A 20591-nucleotide genomic window follows, 5' to 3' on the forward strand; every position below is an offset into this window, starting at 1 on the left:
AAATTAAGGTTAATTTCATGCATAATTCCCTGAAATAAAAACTAAAAAATTCATAGCAAGGAGTAAAAAACAAACAATCAACTAAACAAACGATCAAAATGAACAATCCAACTATTTAGGTGACATAATGGGAGAATAAGTTGTGTGTTGTGTGAAAATTGTGACTGGAATTCAATCAAAAAGTCCCCCTAAAACCTTTCTCTGATATTCAACGAAACTAAACCAAGGGACTGGTAAAGTTAGACTTGTGCATACAAACAATTGTTTGTCTGTGCACAAGCTCTTAGTAATGAGAATCTTGAAAGATGTTCAGGCAGGCTACATGATAGGCACACTATTGCAGTGGAACACATGTTCTCTATCATACAAAGCTACCCCATGAAACCTGTACAGCAGCTTTGATAGAATTCCAGCCAGTTCATTAAAGAAACCCAGATTTATGTGGAAAGACATAATATATAAAGATTTAAGGACGATTTTAAACAGTTCAGATAGACATACAAATGCAATTCAGTGTTTCACATACAGTAGAAATCAAGTCTGTTGATCGATGAGCAGGGATCTCAAAAAGCAGAGTGAACATCATCAACAAGGACTCCATTAACAGTTCAACTGTGGAGTTCGGATAGTTGCAACCATATCACATTTTGAGAGGATCAGTGTTTTTTTACTGTTTCTCCAAGCTGCTTGGTGGTAGGTTATGATAGTGGTTATAACGATATGTAAATGTCCCTTTAAAATAAAGGGGAAGGTTTTGTTTGGCTGGATCACCTTAAATTGTATGAGAAAGAGCAGTGGAAACGTGGCAAATCTACCATTCCATTGTGAGACACAGCACAACGCAGATCATGTTAACAGGCCTTTGCTGAGGGAGTCTGTCTTCATCAGGCACCAGTAGGGTTTTCATCAGTGATCTGGATTTTAAAAAAGAAAACCCTTGAAGGTAAATATAAACACCCCTCTTTGATCCCCTTTTTTTGCAGAAATAATTCCCTTTGAAGCCGTCCTTTTCTCCTTTTTATGTTGAAACATATCACAATTGGAAATTAAAAAGTTAGTTCAGTCAAAGTACAGAAATGATGACTCAAAGAGTAACATGAAACATGGAACTCAGGATTTTGTAGAAAACCTGGTTATTTATGAAATGTAGACAAAACGAATGAATAAAGCTGCTGAATAAACAGCATAATGACGACACACAAAACTACGCACTGTTGACAGAATGTGAAGAAACAGAAATATGATCTTTAGGGGTCCAATACGTTCATATACTTACAAATACTGTCCCAGACATATGCAAATCAAGTGTAATAGGGTGGTTACTTTAACAAATACTTGGTGGTTACTTCAACATACTTAAAGTGTAATAATTAAAGCAACAGCTATGTAATCGCAACAACTATGGGGGGAAGGGGGGGGGTGGTGCTAACCAGCTGTTTGTTGGCCTGTGAAGAACAAATAGAGGGTGGTCTCAAAGATCCTCCACCTTTGATTTTCTTAAATGACACAATTATCTTTATTTGCGCAAATAAAAGTACTGGGTACCTATCCATGAAAACGTGTTCTCTTCCAGTTACATAACATTAGTGAAAATGACAGCATTCTCAGCAAGTGGTGTAAATCTCATTGAAACTTTGAATTGTGTCTCACAACAACATCAAAAACAAGCCCATGTCTTGTGATCGGACATTTGTTAATATAGAACGCTTCACATCCATCCCATACACAAAGAAACTGGTATCTCGTAGTGTTGCGTTGTGTATTTTTTTTCTTTTAAGACTTGTAGTTTTAAGACAAAGTAAAGGACCAAAGCGGAGGCATGCCCAACAGACGGACAACAGCATGGTGAGTGACATAGTCTGTGCAGACAGGTATGTGTGAGGAGGACACACATCCTGGCTTAAACACACACACACGTACACACATTAACACATGAACACACTTTCTCAGCCACACTCAACTGCAAAACAACTGTAGTAGGTAAATAATACACAGTATATGTCCCTGTATTCATGCTTCGTTTGCCTATCTGGTGATGTTCATCTCAGTTCAACTCTTCTCATGTGACAAAATCATGAAAACAAACAAACAAACAAACAAACAAACAAAATGGTCATCATCTGCCACCAAAGAATAAAAATAAGACTAGCATTTCCCAAACATGATAAATATAATTTTAGATTGTATTAGTTAAGATCGTTTTAATTTCTTCCTCCAAACAGTTGATATACTGAATCCTCCTATTTTATGGTCACTTGATGACAAAATGTTAGAATGTTTTTTTAAGACCTTCTGGATAGAGGAGTAAGTAGACCTTGTAAACACGCTTGTGTGCTGTGTCTACACTTCTGTTGACAGCCTGTTGCCCAACACACCATATACTGTGTTTTATGTAAACATATACTTAGAATTATGTACATAATGTGTAGCCTCTGCATGAGCCTATTACCTCCCCCTCCATCTTGTGCAGCAATGGACTCAGGTAACCCCCTCAGCGTGTGTGGGAGAGTGGGAGAGAGAGAGAGAGAGATAGGGGGGAGAGAGAGAGAGATAGGGGGGAGAGCAGGTGTGGTCCAGGGCCAGGGCAGATGCTCAGCTCCTTCACTCTGAGGTTAGCCACGGGACATATTTACAGCACTGCTCAGCGCAAAGGACAGGAAATCTCACACAAACGAGGGGTCATGAAAAGTGAACCAGACCAAGGGAAAACCACAGGGGCTGGAGACTGACATCCCCCTTGTGGTGCAGAGTGACACTGCGGCTTTCGGGTCACCGTTTTTTTTAGAATGTTGTTGCAGCCCTCCTCTTTGGTTATCTATACTGATTTAAATTTGCCAACAATTACTGACTATAGAGTAACATACAAGTATACAAAGAAAATAATAAATATCTGATTGTTGGGAGCTTTAAATCAGTATACATGTATCTCTCTTACCAAAGCACCAATCGTGTAGATTTATGACCCATCCTAAGTACTCAGTCTCTCAAGTGCCCCAGATTTCTCCCTCTTAGACAGAGAGAAGTACAAGAGAGCACGGGTGACTGACCAGGCAGCGGAATACTGAACAGCATTCTATACATTACACTCTACATCAAATTCTAAATTCCATCCTGCTACTCTCCAACACCAAACCAGTGACACTCTATTTGACATCTATTTTCCAATCATCTTGCTTGAATTGTATCAAATGAATTGAACAAAAAGCCTGTCAATGAGACAAGTGCTTCTTCATTAACAGGTATTCCATACAGTCCATAGTCTTACAGTGCCTTCGGAAAGTATTCAGACCCCTTCACTTTTTCCACATTTTGTTGTGTTATAGACTCAATTTAAAATGGATTAAATTAAAAGAATTTGCTATCAATCCACACACAATATCCCAGAATGACAAAACTTTTTAAAATTGAAATACAGAAATACCTCATGTACATAAGTAAAAAATAAAATATTAAGATAAAAAATATATTAATTTTTTTTAATTACATGAACTATTATCCTTGTATTAAGATGGATTCAATTCAACTTATTGAGTGATTTGTTGATGACATTTTACATTTTAGCTAATTTTAAGAGTGTCATAGGAAACGGTCTGAATACTGATGTACATGAGGTATTTCTGTATTTCAATTTTAATAAATTTACTGAAATTTCTATAAACCTGTTTTCACTTTGTCATTCTGGGGTATTGTGTGTGGATTGATGGCAAATTCTTTTAATTTAATCCATTTTAAATTGAGTCTATAACACAAAATGTGGAAAAGGTGAAGGGGTCTGAACACTTTCCGAAGGCACTGTATATATATTGGCCTTTTTGCACATTTGTACAAGTTGAAGTCTCCATAAATAGAACTATACAGCAAAGTGCATGGAAGGAACAGTATAAAAATATCTCTGATTTATGTAATTCTCTGCAGCAACACATTTTTGGATTTCTGATTCAAAATGTGAAAACTTAGTGAGAGCAAGATATTAATAAATAAAATACAATGTTGTTCTTTAACTAGGTAAGATATATATATCTCTTAAAAACATGAAGACATCGTTCCAGTATATGACCCCCCCCCCCCCCTGCCCCCCCCTGCCCCCCCCCCCCCCTGCCCCCCACACACCCCCGCACCCAAGCCACAGCGTTCCCCTGTTGTCGGAGCTGAATGTGACCACATTGAAACAAATATTCAAAATATACAGAAAATATGGAAATATATTATATATATACTGTAGTTATAGTACGGAAGTAATGTTCAGGGCAGTTTGATAATGTTCTCCTCTTCCCTCTCCTGCTTCTCCACCGATGTTTTATTGGTGATTTTTCTGCCAGTACCAGTTTGTCATTGTTGTTCCTCCTCTTTGCCTGTGAAATCTGAAAACTCTGCACGGTTCCTTAAGAAACTATGCAAATAAAAAATAAATACTATGAGTCCATTCAATTGTCACTCAACAACGTATTTCCATTATGATATCATTTTTTTTAATTATCCTTTAACGTGGATCAGAAAATAGTTCTTTGATTCCTCTTTTTGTAGTATTTTTTTTATATTTTTATCCCCAAAATACTTCATTTTAAAAAAAGTCGTTCTCATCAGGTGTTGAGAAAAATATAGACTTCTGATAGCTCAGATCTCTCCAGCTTAAGACTGTTGTCACTTCCTGTGGAATGCAGGGCCACCCTCTTTAGCCTTGACACTGATATCCCAACCCCAACTGTAAGCACACCCATGTGGGGTCAGAAACACATCTCAGGAGGAGCAGGCCGGACACATCTGAGTGTCCTTAGAGAGGGGGTTGAGAGAGGGTGGGGGTTGGGGGGGCGATGGTTATCACCACGTTACCTCCCTTACTTTCCATCCCTTAGAGACAAAACCTAATTCCACACTGAGAATCCACTCTTATTCTAAACTTGTACTTTGAACCTCTTGTTTTTGGGCTGGAAGTCCTGGTTGGGTCTAGAAACCCTCTATATGACAGTAGGCCTCCAGGCTGGAGAAGAGGATGTACAGGAGCCACAGGCTGAAAAAGAAGGCGGAGGTGGCTAGTCTGTGCCCGCGGGGCCCGCCCAGTTCTCCTCCGATGTGGGCACGGCGCCGGTACAGCAGCACGGACACCCCTAGGAAGGCGAAGATGGTGAAGAGTGTGACAGAGAAGGCCAGGGATCCTGCTTGCACGATAAATGGCTTGCCTTGCATGTGCCAATAGATGGCTGCCACAGACCACGCCAAACCGATGCCCAGGAAGACATTGACTGCGTTGCTGCCGGTCACATTCCCAATGGAGGCATCGGCGTATGAGTCCTGTACGGCTGAAACCTTACTAGCAAAGGTGTCTGTAGAGAGAGAGGGGGGGGGAAGCATTTCAATACACTGAGGATGACGCTTAGAGGTAGTGATTCACCTTAAAATGTTCACATTTTATTTAATTTTAATTATTAAAATGCACATGCACACACACACACACACACACACACACACACACACACACACACACACACACACACACACACACACACACAGGTGCAGTTCTACAGGGCTCACCAGGGACAGATGTGCCGAGGGCCACAAACACCACAGCGGTAACTGAGTCCTTCAGGCCGATGGTGCAGCCAAAGTGGGAGGCCAGGTCACCGATGACAGCCGTGAGCATGCCAATGATGACGATTGAGATGAAGAAACAGGCCCAGCCATTCATGTAGTCAGTGGGCGGAACACAGGCAAACAGAACCTTCCAGAACACGGTGAGGAAGTGCATGACGTAGTCAAAGCAGGAGGGAAGCCTTTCTTCCCCTGAGTCGTCCTCATCCTCATCTCCTAGCGAGAAGTGAGGGTGGAGCGGGAGGAAGGATGGGGTGTAGGTTACGAGAGCAAAGAGAGGACAGGGGGACGTAGAGAAGAGGAAGCAGGGAGGGACAGTGACGGGAGAGAGGTAAGAGAGAATGACAGGGATAGAAGAATGAAAGGTAGATGAGAAAATTACGAAGAGGAAAGAGTAGATGGGAGAGTGTGGGGAAGATAAATAGTGACATATTGATGGAAAGGGGGGAGAGAAAGGGATGGCAGAAAGAGGGAGGAAGAGAACAAATTTACTTACAATGGCACATTGACTTATTTTTCATGGCAAAACATGGGTGTATTTCAAAGTGACATCCTGGTTGTCGTGTATAATCAACTCTGAGGGGACCAATTACTCACCCCCACGCTGAAATAGAGAAAGGGAATGACAACACAACTACACTAAGTGGTCCCGTTACCATTTAACACAGCTAGAGCCTCACACATCTCTCTCTCTCTCTCTCTGTCTCTGATTTTCCGTCAAAGAATAACATGAATCCATCTCATTTGAAAAAGAGAAAACTTCTCATTCTTATAAAGGATGATGTGTCTTGTGTCCTTCCACATCCACTACTGAAGTTTGACTTGATTGTTCAGCTGATCGCTGAGTAATCTATTTGGGCCTGTCAGCAGAGGTCATGCAGCCTGACAGCGGTGGGCATCATCAGGTGTTACTCCCTCAGCGCCCTGCGGAAGCCTCTACGAAAGCCAGGGGGGGTGTGATGATTCAAAGTGTCAGGAAATGTGAGGTGCATACATTTTTCAGCGGGGGTCTCATTAAAAAATAAAGAGTGCCGTTGGATTAAATATTTCAACACCAAAGTGATGAAGCAGAGGCCTTCAAGGAGTTCACTGAATGGTCCTTGAGACTGCAGTGGTTGGGTCGGGAGAGTGCATCGCTGAGTCAGAACAATGGACATCACCTTGTTTTGTCTAGTATATGCTGAATCATTTTTTGCTCAGTAAGCACCAAAGAAAATTTGAAAACTAAATAAAGTTGCAGGCCCAGGGCAGACGTAGGAGGTCATATTTATTTCAGATGCGCATGATCTCGAGTATTTCGAGAGTACTTTCCGATTTTACACACAAGAAAGATAGAGCATAACTTATAGTATCCGATAGGTATTAATATTAGGATTAAATCAATCAAAAACTGTTTCCCTGTTGTTTGTTCAACAATATTTAAATCTGTCTTAAAGCTCTCTGGGACTAAGTAGCGCCCCCTAGAGTTTGAGCTATGCAAGCACTGGTCTTTACCTGCACTGACTGTGATGGCCTCCATGAATTGTTCTCTCCAAGAATTGGTGCCCACCACCAGCGCAAGATTGGTCTTCTTGATGAGCTTGTCCACTGTGCTCTACAATAAAAAGACACACAACCAATAGGCATTAGCAATCAGTGTAGACTTGATATACTAGATTTTCCCTGTGCCCTGAGCTTCATCACATCAGCGCATGAAGTTCACCTGCTTCACCACATGATGGCAGTGACATCAAATTCCATGCAACAAAAAATCCGTTCCTCTCTCTGATTTTAAGAAATAAAAACACATCACAACCAAACAAGACCTATGTGTTTCACTATGTGGACAGTATCTATACAGCACTGAGTAAACAGCTGTGGTTGCTTTAACCATGTTTTGAATCGCGGTTGCTTTAACCATGTTTTTCATCTAATTGCCCCTTGGGGATTAATAGAGTCATATTGAATTGCTGCTCACCTTGAACTCATAGGACTCCTCAATGATAACCTCCAGCTTGGAGTGTTCTCCAAGTACTGGCTTGCCCATCTCTGCAATCCGTTTGGCTTCCTCTTCTTCTGATGACAACTTTCCTGGTCCATCTGTGGGGAGGGGGCAGGGAGAAGAGAAGAGAAGAGAGGAAAGGAGAGAGAGAGAGAGAGAGAGAGAGAGAGAGAAACAATAAGCTGAGCTCTGACCGTTGAGCAGATTTCAATGAATTCCAATGCTTTGTGGAGGCATACTGACAAAACAAATGGTGTTTTGTGAGATACCATTTTGATTATCTCCCAACACAATTTAGGCCATACATAATCCCTCATCTGAGACAAAAGGCAACAGTAGACTCCTCAGATCAGTTAGACCTCCAAAGATGAAGACAAGGCAGGGATTCTTAACAAACTGGGACACAAAAAGATCTGGTCCCCTCTATTTACCAACTGTTCCCTGCTGGTAATACTGCCTATCAGCTGTGTTAGAAGAAGACAAGCTGAAACGAATGTGCATGCTTGTGCAAGCAATTGACAAAACACAAACACACCAAACCTCTCTTACAATTAGTCCCTTAAATGTATTCAGCATATATAATATAAATATATAATATAATGACATCGTTCAATTATTACATTTCATTGTATTGTTGTCACATGTTCCATATGGAGCTAGGACGGAAGGGAAGCACCATACTTTGTATCACAGACCATAAACTCTGTACAAAGTGGCCATAATCGTGTCAGTTCTGCTCTGTCACCTTTATCTAGCCTCTCTGTCCGTCCCTCTCACCCTGTTCTCTCTGACTCACCACTGACCCACCTGGTGCAGAGGCCTTGCCATCTATTATATGGTCCCAGCCTGCTGCTCTATGCTGACAACACGCTCACTATTAAATATTAAAACTGCATTAAAGATCACACAGCTCAGTGCCCCTGATAGATAAGCACGAGTGCACGAGCGCACACATGCACGCTCACACACACATGCACGCTCACACACACATGCACGCTCACACACACAGGCTTGCAAACTAAAACCAGGCTAAAATGGACAATTCCATACAGTGGAAAGCACACACACAAGCCCTGACATATTTATATGTTTAAAATTGGATTATCCACCCATTCCACTGCACTACGCACAACGGCATGACATTCTTCCCCTGAACAGTAACAAAGAATTCATCACAAAGGTAATTAAAATTCTAATTTCTGAACTGCAGGTTTTTATCTTGGCGGTTATCAAGTGTTTGTGCCTTCCTCTTGACAGCAGAACATCATTTATGGGTTTATGATTAATTAATCCGCAGATTAGGCTATGAATCGATCATTAAGTGTGGAAGAGAGGGCAGAAAACAAACCTGTAATGTTGGGAAAAACTCTGAGCTCTGAACACTAGTAAAGGCTAACAACCGGCATGCGGCTCTCTGCCTAAGGGGAATGAACCCTGCAATCCCAAACCACAGCAGAAGGTGGACGGAGGGCGGAGGACGGAGGGCGGCATCAGCAGCGACGCTGAGTGGAAGAGGAGACTTACCTTCTGCTAATAAACGAGCTGTGGATGAAGAGAGCAGAGAGGCAGAGGAGGAGAGGGGGGAAGAAAGGGAACATGGAGAAAACAGAAAAAAAGGATAAGACGAGGAATGGAAGGGCATGTGAAAGGAGGGTAATAAGTCAGTACGAGGTACAGAGAAAGAGAAAAGAATGTGATGACATCAGACCATGTATGGGCAGTGTGTGCTGTATACATGGTGTTGATTGGGTAGTTGATTGGCTGAGTATGATGACGTTGCAAATGGGTTGAGGATGCGTTCTGAATGCAGAATGCATTGCAAGCACCAAAATATAACGGCCAACTGCCTTTAGAGAAAAACATTTCTCGAAACAGCAAACATCAATTTCCAGCACTGGAATTATGACGTTTTTCTTTGGCTCTGAAAACAATGTGTCATCATGTGGCCTTTATGCCATTATAGTCATTCCCAATCTGCTCTAACCCAAGGCCCAAGTCAACAGTCTGGGTTCAGAGGTAAACACTGCATGACCTCATGAAAGAGGCTGAGGAAGACCGAAATATCACTTTCATCCCGTGGCTGTGACTCTTGATTATTTGTCATTATTCACATGCAAGTAGCTCAGGTGACAGTAGAATGCTCTTGATGCCCTGGGTGAAGTGTACACTGTAAATAAACAACAGTAATATGAGTAAAAAGAGAGGTGCAAAAGTCATCCACCGAGGCGGATGATTAGATGATAGCATACAGCATAAATAGAGGGCAGAGAGAGAGAGAGAGAGAGAGAGAGAGAGAGAGAGAGAGAGAGAGAGAGAGAGATGCTTTTCAGCCTGTGGGGATTCACACTTGACAACTTCTGGCCGCCATGTGTTCTTCATAATATCTCCTTTCATTCAGCAACATGGACAATATTTCCACAATATTTCAAATTGGTCTGACACAATGGAGCCGACCACGTCTTTGCGAGAGAGAACTCCAGCCATTTGAAAACTCCCTCCACTAAAGCAAGAGGCTAATTAACCTGGTTGTGCTCGGAGGCAGCTTATCAACTCCCTAAATCAAATACATGGTTCTGTTAATCATCATTAGTAAGTGCATTAATTGCTGTTGGCGACTTGCTTCGTTATCATTATTACTATTTAAGCCATGCTGTTCAGAAGCCAACTCTGATTTAAAACCCAGCTGTGATGAGAGTGATTGTCCATAACTGAGCCAGTAATAACAGTATGTCATCCACTATGGCCCACCAAGGGAGCCTCATGGAGCCAGGACACAAAACCCTTGTATCAGAGGGAAGGCGCCGTTGTGTGAGTTATCCCCCGAATCTAGAGGGCTGTCATTTTGCAAGACAATAAAATCACTATAGGAAATTAACCAAGGGGATGTAATTGGAGAGGGGTTTCAGTGTAAACCATTATCATCATCAGCATGTTCTCATGCGCGCAGAGCCCTAATCAGATCTGTCTAGTTACAAAAGAATGAGCCCTTCTCTGTCTCTCACACAGCCAGGGTCTGAGTCACACCGTCAATACCCCTCTATCACGCTGTCTCGCCACAGCTCATTAAGACAGAATCATCATTTGACTTATCATTGCTACTTCTGTTTCTGTGGCTGGAGGCGGTTTGCTTTCTGTACCATTAATGCATCCCCCCCTGCCTGCGTGTGGAGGGATGAGAAGAGGGCACCGGGCCCAAGGCTCGGGTGATGGTCCACTCTCTCTCTCTGTCTCTCTCTCTCCCCAACGAACCCACATCCAATCAGGATGCTCACATCACAGAGACATTTCCTACAGTACTAAAGATGAGTCATCATCCACCAAAAGGCCGCCAGCTCCACACACACACTCACACACACACACACACACACACACACACACACACACACACACACACACACACACACACACACACATATGCACACACACATACACACGCACGCACGCATGTACGCGCAACACACACATATGCACACAAACACACACACACACACACACACACCCACACACACACACACACACACACACACAAAGGGATGTTAGAGAGTGTGAGCCTTCTGGGTTGGAGAGGTATCAATGCATGCACAGATGGCCAAGTGGACGTTTCCTCTGCTTATGTTGATCTTTTAATAAGCAAGCTGTGTTTTCTGTGCAACTGTGCCTCTTCTGAAATTCGGGGCGAAGAATCAAACTATCAAGAACAACTAGGCCTGTTACTAGCCAGATTTAGACCAATTTGCTGCATTCAACTATGTCCACTGTCACACCAATGCATCTGAGCATGTGTCACATGGAGAGTAGACTACAGTGCAGCCAACCAGTGGGAACCTGGGAAACCCATGAGCACCCACTAACCACCCTTCTGGTCACACTAGCGACACTTCTAATCGGCCCATATGCTGCCTTTTCAAGCTGGCCAATTTCACACATTCTATGGAGTCTCTCTCTCTCTCTCTCTCTCTCTCTCTCTCTCTCTCTCTCTCTCTCTACCTTCATGGACGGTCCAGATGTCACGGTGTAGTACAGATCAAACAGGAACAGGATACCACGCCTTGTTAAGAGCCTGTTTATTCAGCTCAACCTCCTGCCACTTCATGCCTCCTGCAGTGTCAGCAGCAGGGAATTAAAGAGCAGATTACCAACCTGATAATGTCATCAGACCATCCCATGCACACGAGCAAACATACACACACACACACACACACACACACACACACACACACACACACACACACCACATTCTGTACATCAGGCACGCAGGCACGCAGGCACGCAGGCACGCACGCACGCACGCACGCACGCACGCACGCACGCACACACACAGGGGTTTTCTCCACAGACAACTGGACTTGTGCTGAGCTCATCAGGGAGGGAGAGATGGCCCATAGCTGTGTGATATACTATAGTCTCTGTGCTGACATAGCTGAAGTAACCCTGAGCACTGATTAACGACGGCTATGCTTGGCACAAACACAGAATGCAGCGACGGGAAAGTCTAAACCATCTTACTAACATACGCTTCATAGACACTAAGCAATTGGAGATCAATTACAGACCTATATATCTTGTGACAATTGTATCTGCAGTATCAAGAAGATGACAAGATGTCATTGGACATTTCATTGGTCTATGAGATTTCCACAGAGCACCTGATTGGCCAGGTGCACTGAAGTGTCGAGGGTTGTAGAGGGGTGGGGAGGGGGAGGTGGAGGTGGAGGTGGTGGGTTGATCATCAGTGGACAGTGACATCAGTGGGGGAGCATTCAGAGAGGTTTGTTGCCCCCCCCCCCCCCCCCCCCCTTCCTGGGGATTAGAGAAGGTTGACAGTGACATGTGCCGCCACCATGGCAGGTGCCATAGCAGCAGATCTCAGACAGCACTGAGGACCAGAGCAGAGAGAACACACACACACACACACATATACACACACACACACACACACACACACGCACACACGCACACACACACACACACACACGCCTCTCAGCCATCACACACACCTCTCAGTCATCACACACACCTCTCAGCCATCAGACACACACCTCTTAGCCCACACACACACACACACACACACACACACACACACACACACACCTCTCAGCCCCGACAGACACCTCAACCCCTACAGACACGTCAGGCCCCACACACACACACACACACACACACACACACACACACACACACACACACACACACACACACACACACACACACACACCTCTCAGGAGCAATTACTGCTCTCCCAGCTCTTCAACACAGTATGTAGGGTCTGTTCTCCTCTCCTCTCCTTTCTCTGTGGTTCATTGTCTCACTATAGCTCCCAGTGTCTGTCTGCCTGTCTCCTCTTCTTTTCTCTGTCTCCTCTCTTTTTCTCTCTCTCTCTCTCTCTCTCTCTCTCTCTCGTTGTACAGACTATTTCTGTCTCTCCCTCCTCCACTGTCTCTCTCCCACCCTCCCAACCCCACCCCTGCCTGCTTCCCTCTCTGCTCTACCGAGCTCGAAATTCAACAGTTCAATTTAAATCCATTACACCTAAGCCCTGACAGACTGTGGCCTCCATGGAAACCGTTACTAGACAACAATCTCCTTGTGACATTCCTCAGGTCTCAAACCGGATGGTAGCTAGGATGCAGCAGGGATGGTGCGTTTTGACGTAAGCACTTGTGTCATTTGCTAAGTGACAGTCATGTCCTTCAACTGTGACCCCCATCTCCCAGAGTAGAGATCAAAACATAAATCACATCAGATCTAGACAGAATAAAAAATTGCATTTGTTTAAGTGGAGCATAGCACAGTATTTTGAAATGGAGGGATTCCCATACACCATACATTTGAATTGGCAACCAGATCTAATTTCCCTCTTACAGGTTTGTGGTTCTATGAGGAAATGTCTGGAGTGCAGATTCAGGTCCAGCAGCAGTGCAGGTTTTAGCCCCTGTCCATGGCTTTGTCCTTGAGGAGACAGCTGTGCCACACTAAATCATCTGCACATCCTCTCACACCTCTCATTGCCTGCATTAACTGTACTACTACCGTAATCACAGGAGGAAATGCCAGCTTTGACCTCCACACTTCAGGAGGTGAATATTCCACCAAAGTGTCTACAACAGTTTTAATATTAGCTTTATTCATGCAAAGCCATAGGGGTTGGACAAATGTGTGCGCAACAACTGCAATGTGTAATAGGCAGAAGAGAGAATTAAGCAGCAGTCCAAATATGATAAGAATTGTGATTTATGCAAGAAAAAGCACACGCTGTGTATTTTGCCATGGGATATCTATGCTCTGATGCGTTTTGGCACATCAGCAGGCCTTTTGACTATCTTTTATCATAAATCAGCCTGTAAAGCCAAAGCTATATTGATGTTGTGCAAGAATACAATTTGCTGCTGTTCTGTACTTGGAGAGCTTACAGAAGGAATAGCCAACCTGTGACATAAAGTATTTCATTCAAACTCTATCAGAGGTGATTCCAGTTCAGCAGCCTCAGAGTCAGGTTGGTAACTGATGATCATATAATCATTTGGATTTAGGACGCAAATTAACTTCGGTGTTGTTGATGTGAATGAGATGGTGAAATCTGGGTGAAATTTCTTTTTCTTTTTCTTTTCTTTTTTTTTTCTCCATGACTGAGGCTTTCCCAATCAAGGATGGATTAACTCTGGTTTCTAGAAAGTACTTTGTTCAAATGAATGATACGTCTTACGATGTGGATGTACACGGAGACAGTGCCATTGTCATTGTGACCGTGGAAAGTAGCGAGCCTTTAATGAAGTAGGAATCCATGAATGCATGAACAGGGCTCAGCTCCCTTTTGCATTAGAGGTATTCAGCCGTGCTTGTGTAATTTCTCTGTGGTAAAGAGGGAGCTGAGGAACCTGTGAGTCATGACATTTTGGGACATGGTTGGTAGAGCAGGGAGAGAGGTGAACGCTGGACCCATCTGCCTACATTACTGACCACAATGTGTGGAGCATGCACTGTACTATGAAGGCGCTTTAATTAGAAAACGGGATAAAGAAACCCCCTTACTCAGGACTCTTCCAGAAGTCTCCCCAATGACATCCATGGACGATATAGGCTACCGTAGATCTTCAAACTAGCATTCCATTAGGAGGATGAGAATCAATCTGAGCACTATGATGAATGACTATGAGCCTTGCGCACAGGTCCTGAGTGATACACACGGATGCACACACGCATGCATGCATGCGCGCACACACACACACACACACACACACACACACACACACACACACACATCTGTCCCCAGCTCACCCTCAGAGGCCTGCAGATCACCTGTGACACACGGCCCTTAGGGCATCTCTCATGTTTGTGTAATAATCTTTGCTTAAGCCCATTTCAAGTCTGGGGAATGGTATCAGCGTCGCACAAGTCTAATTTGGGAAGTCTCTTGACATATTAAAGTAATCCCTCCTGGATTTCAATATTAATTGTGTCATTTATATTCAGAGAGGAGCTTGCACACTTTGAAAATAAGCCGAGTATGAACCCAGAGTGCCTGCAGACAACAGAGAGGGGATTTAGCAGATTTCTGGACTATCACGGAGAAAGGGGCAAACTTGTTCCTCGCTGGGACTGATGCAAGTTCATGAAGCAGGTGCGCAATGCAAACTACACATCCTGGCAATGAATGGCAGAAACATTGTGCACCAGAAAGCTTCTTGTCTCATCCAAACCTACATTATATGAACATCAATCAGACCGCAAATATTATAATACTCTTCATCATGATTTAGATTAGATGACAGATGATAAAGACTTAATATGATAACGTTTAGATGATGATTAAGAAGACTTAAACGCTCCACACAATGCTCAGAGAACAGACTCTAAATCACACCACTGATTCGGACTGTGTATCACACACATACTGTACTACAGCATGCAGAACACTTTTCAAGGATACATTTAAAATAACATTTAAAAAACGCCCTTTGATTCACCCTGAACCATATACTATTGAGCATCATAAATCGGCCCTGATCTTCAAAGTCAATCTATTGCCTTTAACATTCTCTGTCCTTGTGGAGACTGAACCAAGCTGTGTTGGTATTAGGGGAGCTGGAGGTCTTGGGGCGGCATCACTGACTCTGCCAACAGGTGAGGTTGCTGCTCCTGCAGAGAGACAGCTGTTCCTCATCCCTCACTACCCAAGGTTTCACTGCTGTTTCCCTTGGCTGGGGGACAAGGGCACATCTCTAAATTAATGGTAGGAGGGGAGGGAGAGAGCACAGGGCTAATGTGTTAGCCTAGGGACAGTATTGGGAGCTTATAAAAGGAAATGATCTAATGATCATGTGTTTCCCGTCATGGAAATTGAATAAGTGAATAGAATAGGCAGTTCTCCTCACTTGTGGCAGTTAAAAGCCCTCCTCATATTGCATAAGAATGTTACTGTGTTTATCCCAGAGGAGGCAGAGCAGTGACCCCAGGTCCTGTGGTACATTCCTGCCTCTGGTCATCACACTGTCTGACAGAACCAGCACCAGCGTTAGTTTGACCCGTTGGCACGTCCATGGGGAGACCCTGAGTGCCATCCTTAATGGCTGGTGATAAGGAAACGGTGTCTTTATCTCAGCCCAATTAGGCAGCTAATTGATTCAATACTAGTCATTTAGAGTTCCTCCAGGCCCAGGATTGAGTGCCACAGCCCTTTGAAGAGACATGGAGCCTCTGAGAATGGGCAATGAGCGGTGGCAGACATAAAGACCATGAAGAGAGGTAGAACCCAACCTTCATAAAGATGTAGAAAATAAGCCTGAGGTATTCGGATGTTTTATGAATAAGGTATATCATGGATCCTGAAAGTTATCCTGGATGAGTAATCAAATTGCAGGTTTTTGTTAATCTCCTATAGTGGTTTTCCAAGGGAATGTTACTGTATTAACATGCAATTCATGTATTTGTAGCAATATGAAGAACAGCCTCTCATTCTGTGTGTTGAAACCCACAGTCACTTTGAGTTGCCTATGTTTCACTACTGCGGGTGGAAATGGTAGTTTCCCTTGACAAGAAGCACACTGAGGGAAAGAGACTCATTTGAGGTTAAATCTGGGTTCACTGGTAACAAAGGAATGATGAGTCTGACTTTTAAAAAAACACAAAGGGCAGGTTCATGATATCTACTCAGTCAAAGAGCTTTATACAGCCCTGTGACCTTAGGAAAGAGAATATGATGAGCTCTAAGTTCAGCTGAGGAATGCTCCTGGTTCTCACACACTGAACCTCAGACATGATTCATCAGCAGATATGGGGGAGGGGGCTCTCTATGTACTGTAGCATAAATGGATATGAAACCTCAGTTATGTTGGTGAATATTCAGTGCAGGTATAAAGCCCATTCTCAAAAACAATCCGCATCCCAGATCCCAAAATAAGAGTCTGCAATTGACAGCGTTTACAGTTGGCCTGTCAACGATGATGGCTCAGTGCTTGTCAGAGACGATATAAGTAAAAGGGATTTCACAGATTTGATAGGATTTGACGGCCTTGTCTGGGTCATTGCTATGAATGGAAAAGATACTGTCCAGGAAAACACCAGAACACTGGTAACACTGTCCAAAACGTTTTTGAACTATTGAATGCCTCGACAAAAATGGCTCTCTTTCAAACACAGACACAGACACACACACACACACACACACACACACACACACACACACACACACACACACACACACACACACACCATGCCTTGAGGCTACTGTATATATACAGTAGCTATCAGAGGTAATTCCAGTTCAGCAGCCTCAGAGTCAGGTTGGGGAGAACTTTCTGGAAGTATCACCTGGATGCCTCTTCAAATGCAGCACCACACTCCTCATCTGCTGGCATGACTTGCGCTGGCTGGCGCTGGCATGACAACCCACCTCACACGCCCTCTAGAGCAGGTGCAGGTTTCCTCCTCACTCGTAACTGAAACATGCTAATAAATGCCTTCAGAAACGATACGGCCGACCTCCACACAATGTGACTCACGGATCGTTTGGAGGTAGCGCGCGTGTGTGTGTGAGAGGGAGAGGGTGGGGAGAGAGACCTGGCCCCGGCACACAATAGCATGTGAAGTGTCCTTGGATGCCGTGAATGCTCGCTCTGAGTGAGCAGGCTGATGGGTGGCACATTTCCCCATGCCAGGCATGATTCGAATGGGAAGTGGCAGGGTGGAAAAGGATTACTGCAGGGAGAGATGGGCATGGTTCTCTCCCACATACAGTACACACACGCATGCACACACACACACACACACACACACACACACACACACACACACACACACACACACACACAGGCACACGCGCACACGCACACACACACACACACACACACACACACACACACACACACACACGCCTTTCCATCACAAAACTGACAACAGTGTGCTTTGTGGCCCAGTTTTGCAGTGTCATCTGAAGGTTACAGAGACCCAACCTCACCCCACTCCCCTGCAGTTGTGTGGTGCAGCGGTGTGGGCTGGGCTGGGCTGGGCTAGGCTAGGCTAGGCTAGGCTAGGCTGGGCTGGGCTGGGCTGGGCTGGGCTAGGCTAGGCTAGGCTGGGCTGGGCTGGGCTGGGCTAGGCTAGGCTGGGCTACCTCTCCAGAGGTGCTGACGGTATTGACCACATCAGTGTAATTTAGGGAAGGGCACTTCTGGACCAGACAGTAAACAACTCCAGCCTGACAGGGAGACTGTTGGCTTTACAGTGCCCACATTACTCACACTGTCCAAAGTCAACCCTGCCAGGCTCCCTAAATATGCCTACAGTATGTATAACTTTACACTGAGGAAAACCACAAGAAGTGTTCTGCAGTTGAGAACCCAACAGTACATTTTTAATCATCTTACTATTGTTAGGTTACATTGTTTGGGAAAGCACTGAATAAACAGAATGAGGCTCTTGCATCTGAGAACAAACCCTAATAGAATATTAAACTCAACTCAGCTATACCACTATGTCAAATAAGCAGAAAACAAAGCAATTTGTCTCAACCCCAACTTCTCAACACAAATGTAATGGTTACGTCAGCTATATGCGAAGGGGTCACTGAGAATAGCATGCACACTTCCAAACAGAACATACTGTAACTGACAGAACTTTATCTACAAAATCTAAAGTGTGCTGATGTGCTGATCTGACTACTCTTGAGCATCGGCTCCCTGTGAGATATGTGCAAACCTTGGCTTGGGTCCTTGTCGTTTTCTGTCCCTATCTTTCCCTCGTATCTATCCAAATATCTCTCTCGTTCTCTATCTCTCCCTCTCTCTCTCTCTATGGCTCCTGAGTGGCTGTCACCTGAATGTCAACGTGTTGAACCTGGCAACCCTTCCCTAGTGCCCTGATTGGCTGTGTAGTGACAAGGATTTGACCTGCCACTTCTGTGAAATGATGTGTCTGTGCGTGTGGGAGGGATTTTTCAAGTGGAAACATTTTTCAAAAGACCACAGAAAATATGTCAAAGCAAAAGAAAAATAGAACAAACAACATTCACAGTAGAGTGAGCATTCTATTTTGAGAAATATAATGGTCAGGTTGAAGCAGAAAATGCAATTCTGTAGCTACATCCTGAGTATAACTTATGTCAGGTAGCACACAGACAAAACTGCCAGCTCCGCTAACACAAACGTAATGAGCTGTGTTTTTTTGAGGCAGCAGTGAAGTGTTATACTCCGCACCAGCTTGTGAGCGTCTCCCAGCCCCTGGCCTTGAGCACGGTTAGATAACAGTGCATTAGATAACGTTGTGCACTTCTTAATAAAACGCCTGTCGGGCCCTTTCAACAAACATTACCAACAACGAACAAAACAACACAGCAACAAACCCAAACTTTTGATGAGAACTTGCTCGGATTTGATTTCCCTTCTCCTTTTTTCTCCATGTGAAAATGCCAAAAAACAAGCCTAACGCACACAGAAAAACCATTTCACCGTAAGCAACATGCCGCTGGCACAGAGATAAGCAGACCCTCCACATGCTGTTCATAAATTACTAATATTAAAGTGCTGTTTTTTGTTCCCTGAGATTAAGACTATTTAAAAGGCAAACTAAATCAATAACATAATTTCACCCACGGCATTTCCCTTTAGTTTTACCCTATAAAAACACACATTCACATTCACACACACACACACACACACACACACACACACACACACACACACACACACACACACACACACACACACACACACACACACACACACACACACACTTCAATGGCCACCAGCCTCTGTTTACATTACAACCATTGGGGAGCGGAGTATCTTTACATAATAATGGATATTTGTGTAAAACACTGCTTGAATCCATGGGGCTGAAAAGAAAAACCGAACATCAAAAAGCTTTCCTACAGCCTTTAACTCCATCTCATGCACGCAACACCACTGTCTGAAGAAACCATCCCAAGGACAGAGTTTGAGGGGATGTCTGTCTACAAAGTACAGACATTGCATTATTGCCGAGAGAAGCACAGGTGTACCAATACATGGCGAAGAGTGGCGATGTGTCTCGGATGCTAAATAGGGTGGGGTGTGATGCCATGAATAAAGGACAAGGTGAAAGGGAGAGTGCAGGTGAGAGAAAGAGAGATAGAAGACAGTCAAGAGAGAGGGAAGAATAAAACCATTGCTATCACATCCAGGTAAGGAAGGGGGGTTCTGGGGGGTGCTGGGGGTGGCAGAGGGGAGGCTGGGGAGTCAGTACTGCACCTTTCTGCAGGCTCATGTCTACCATGCGCGGCTCTGCCAGCTCCAGGAAGAAGTTCTTGTTTTTCTCATACTCCTCATCGTCAATAACTTTCACCAGAACCATTTTGCTGCGAGAGGAGAGAATTAGAGAAAGAGGAGGTTGTGAAAGGAAGAAAAAGACAGACAAGAGAGGGAAAGAAGAAAAGAGAAGAAGAAAAGGTTAATTAGAGATGGTTTAAAACAGGAAGTGCACATAAGTAGGATTAATAACCAGTGTGGAGAAAAGGTTAGAAGGTGAAAGGTCAGCTGTCCCTTCTGAGGTC

At 44.0% G+C, this 20591-nt stretch overlaps 1 protein-coding gene across 2 annotated transcripts in view; it reads right to left on the bottom strand.

Moving 5' to 3' along the window:
* Positions 1-4944: 4944 nt before the first annotated feature.
* The window catches only part of slc8a3 (solute carrier family 8 member 3), a gene marked incomplete at both ends in the record, with an annotated part of 47207 nt that continues 31560 nt past the window's right edge, over positions 4945-20591 (bottom strand). Inside the window, 6 exons of one of the 2 annotated variants that reach the window (XM_083682934.1) lie at positions 4945-5321; positions 5530-5802; positions 7081-7180; positions 7544-7665; positions 9092-9109; positions 20290-20396. In XM_083682934.1, coding sequence (XP_083539060.1) covers positions 4945-5321; positions 5530-5802; positions 7081-7180; positions 7544-7665; positions 9092-9109; positions 20290-20396 — 997 coding nt within the window. The remainder of the gene's footprint in view (positions 5322-5529; positions 5803-7080; positions 7181-7543; positions 7666-9091; positions 9110-20289; positions 20397-20591) is intronic. The other variant, XM_083682935.1, reaches the window with a different exon arrangement.

Source organism: Argentina silus, assembly GCF_951799395.1.
Source record: "Argentina silus genome assembly, chromosome: 13".
Classification (NCBI taxonomy): domain Eukaryota; kingdom Metazoa; phylum Chordata; class Actinopteri; order Argentiniformes; family Argentinidae; genus Argentina; species Argentina silus.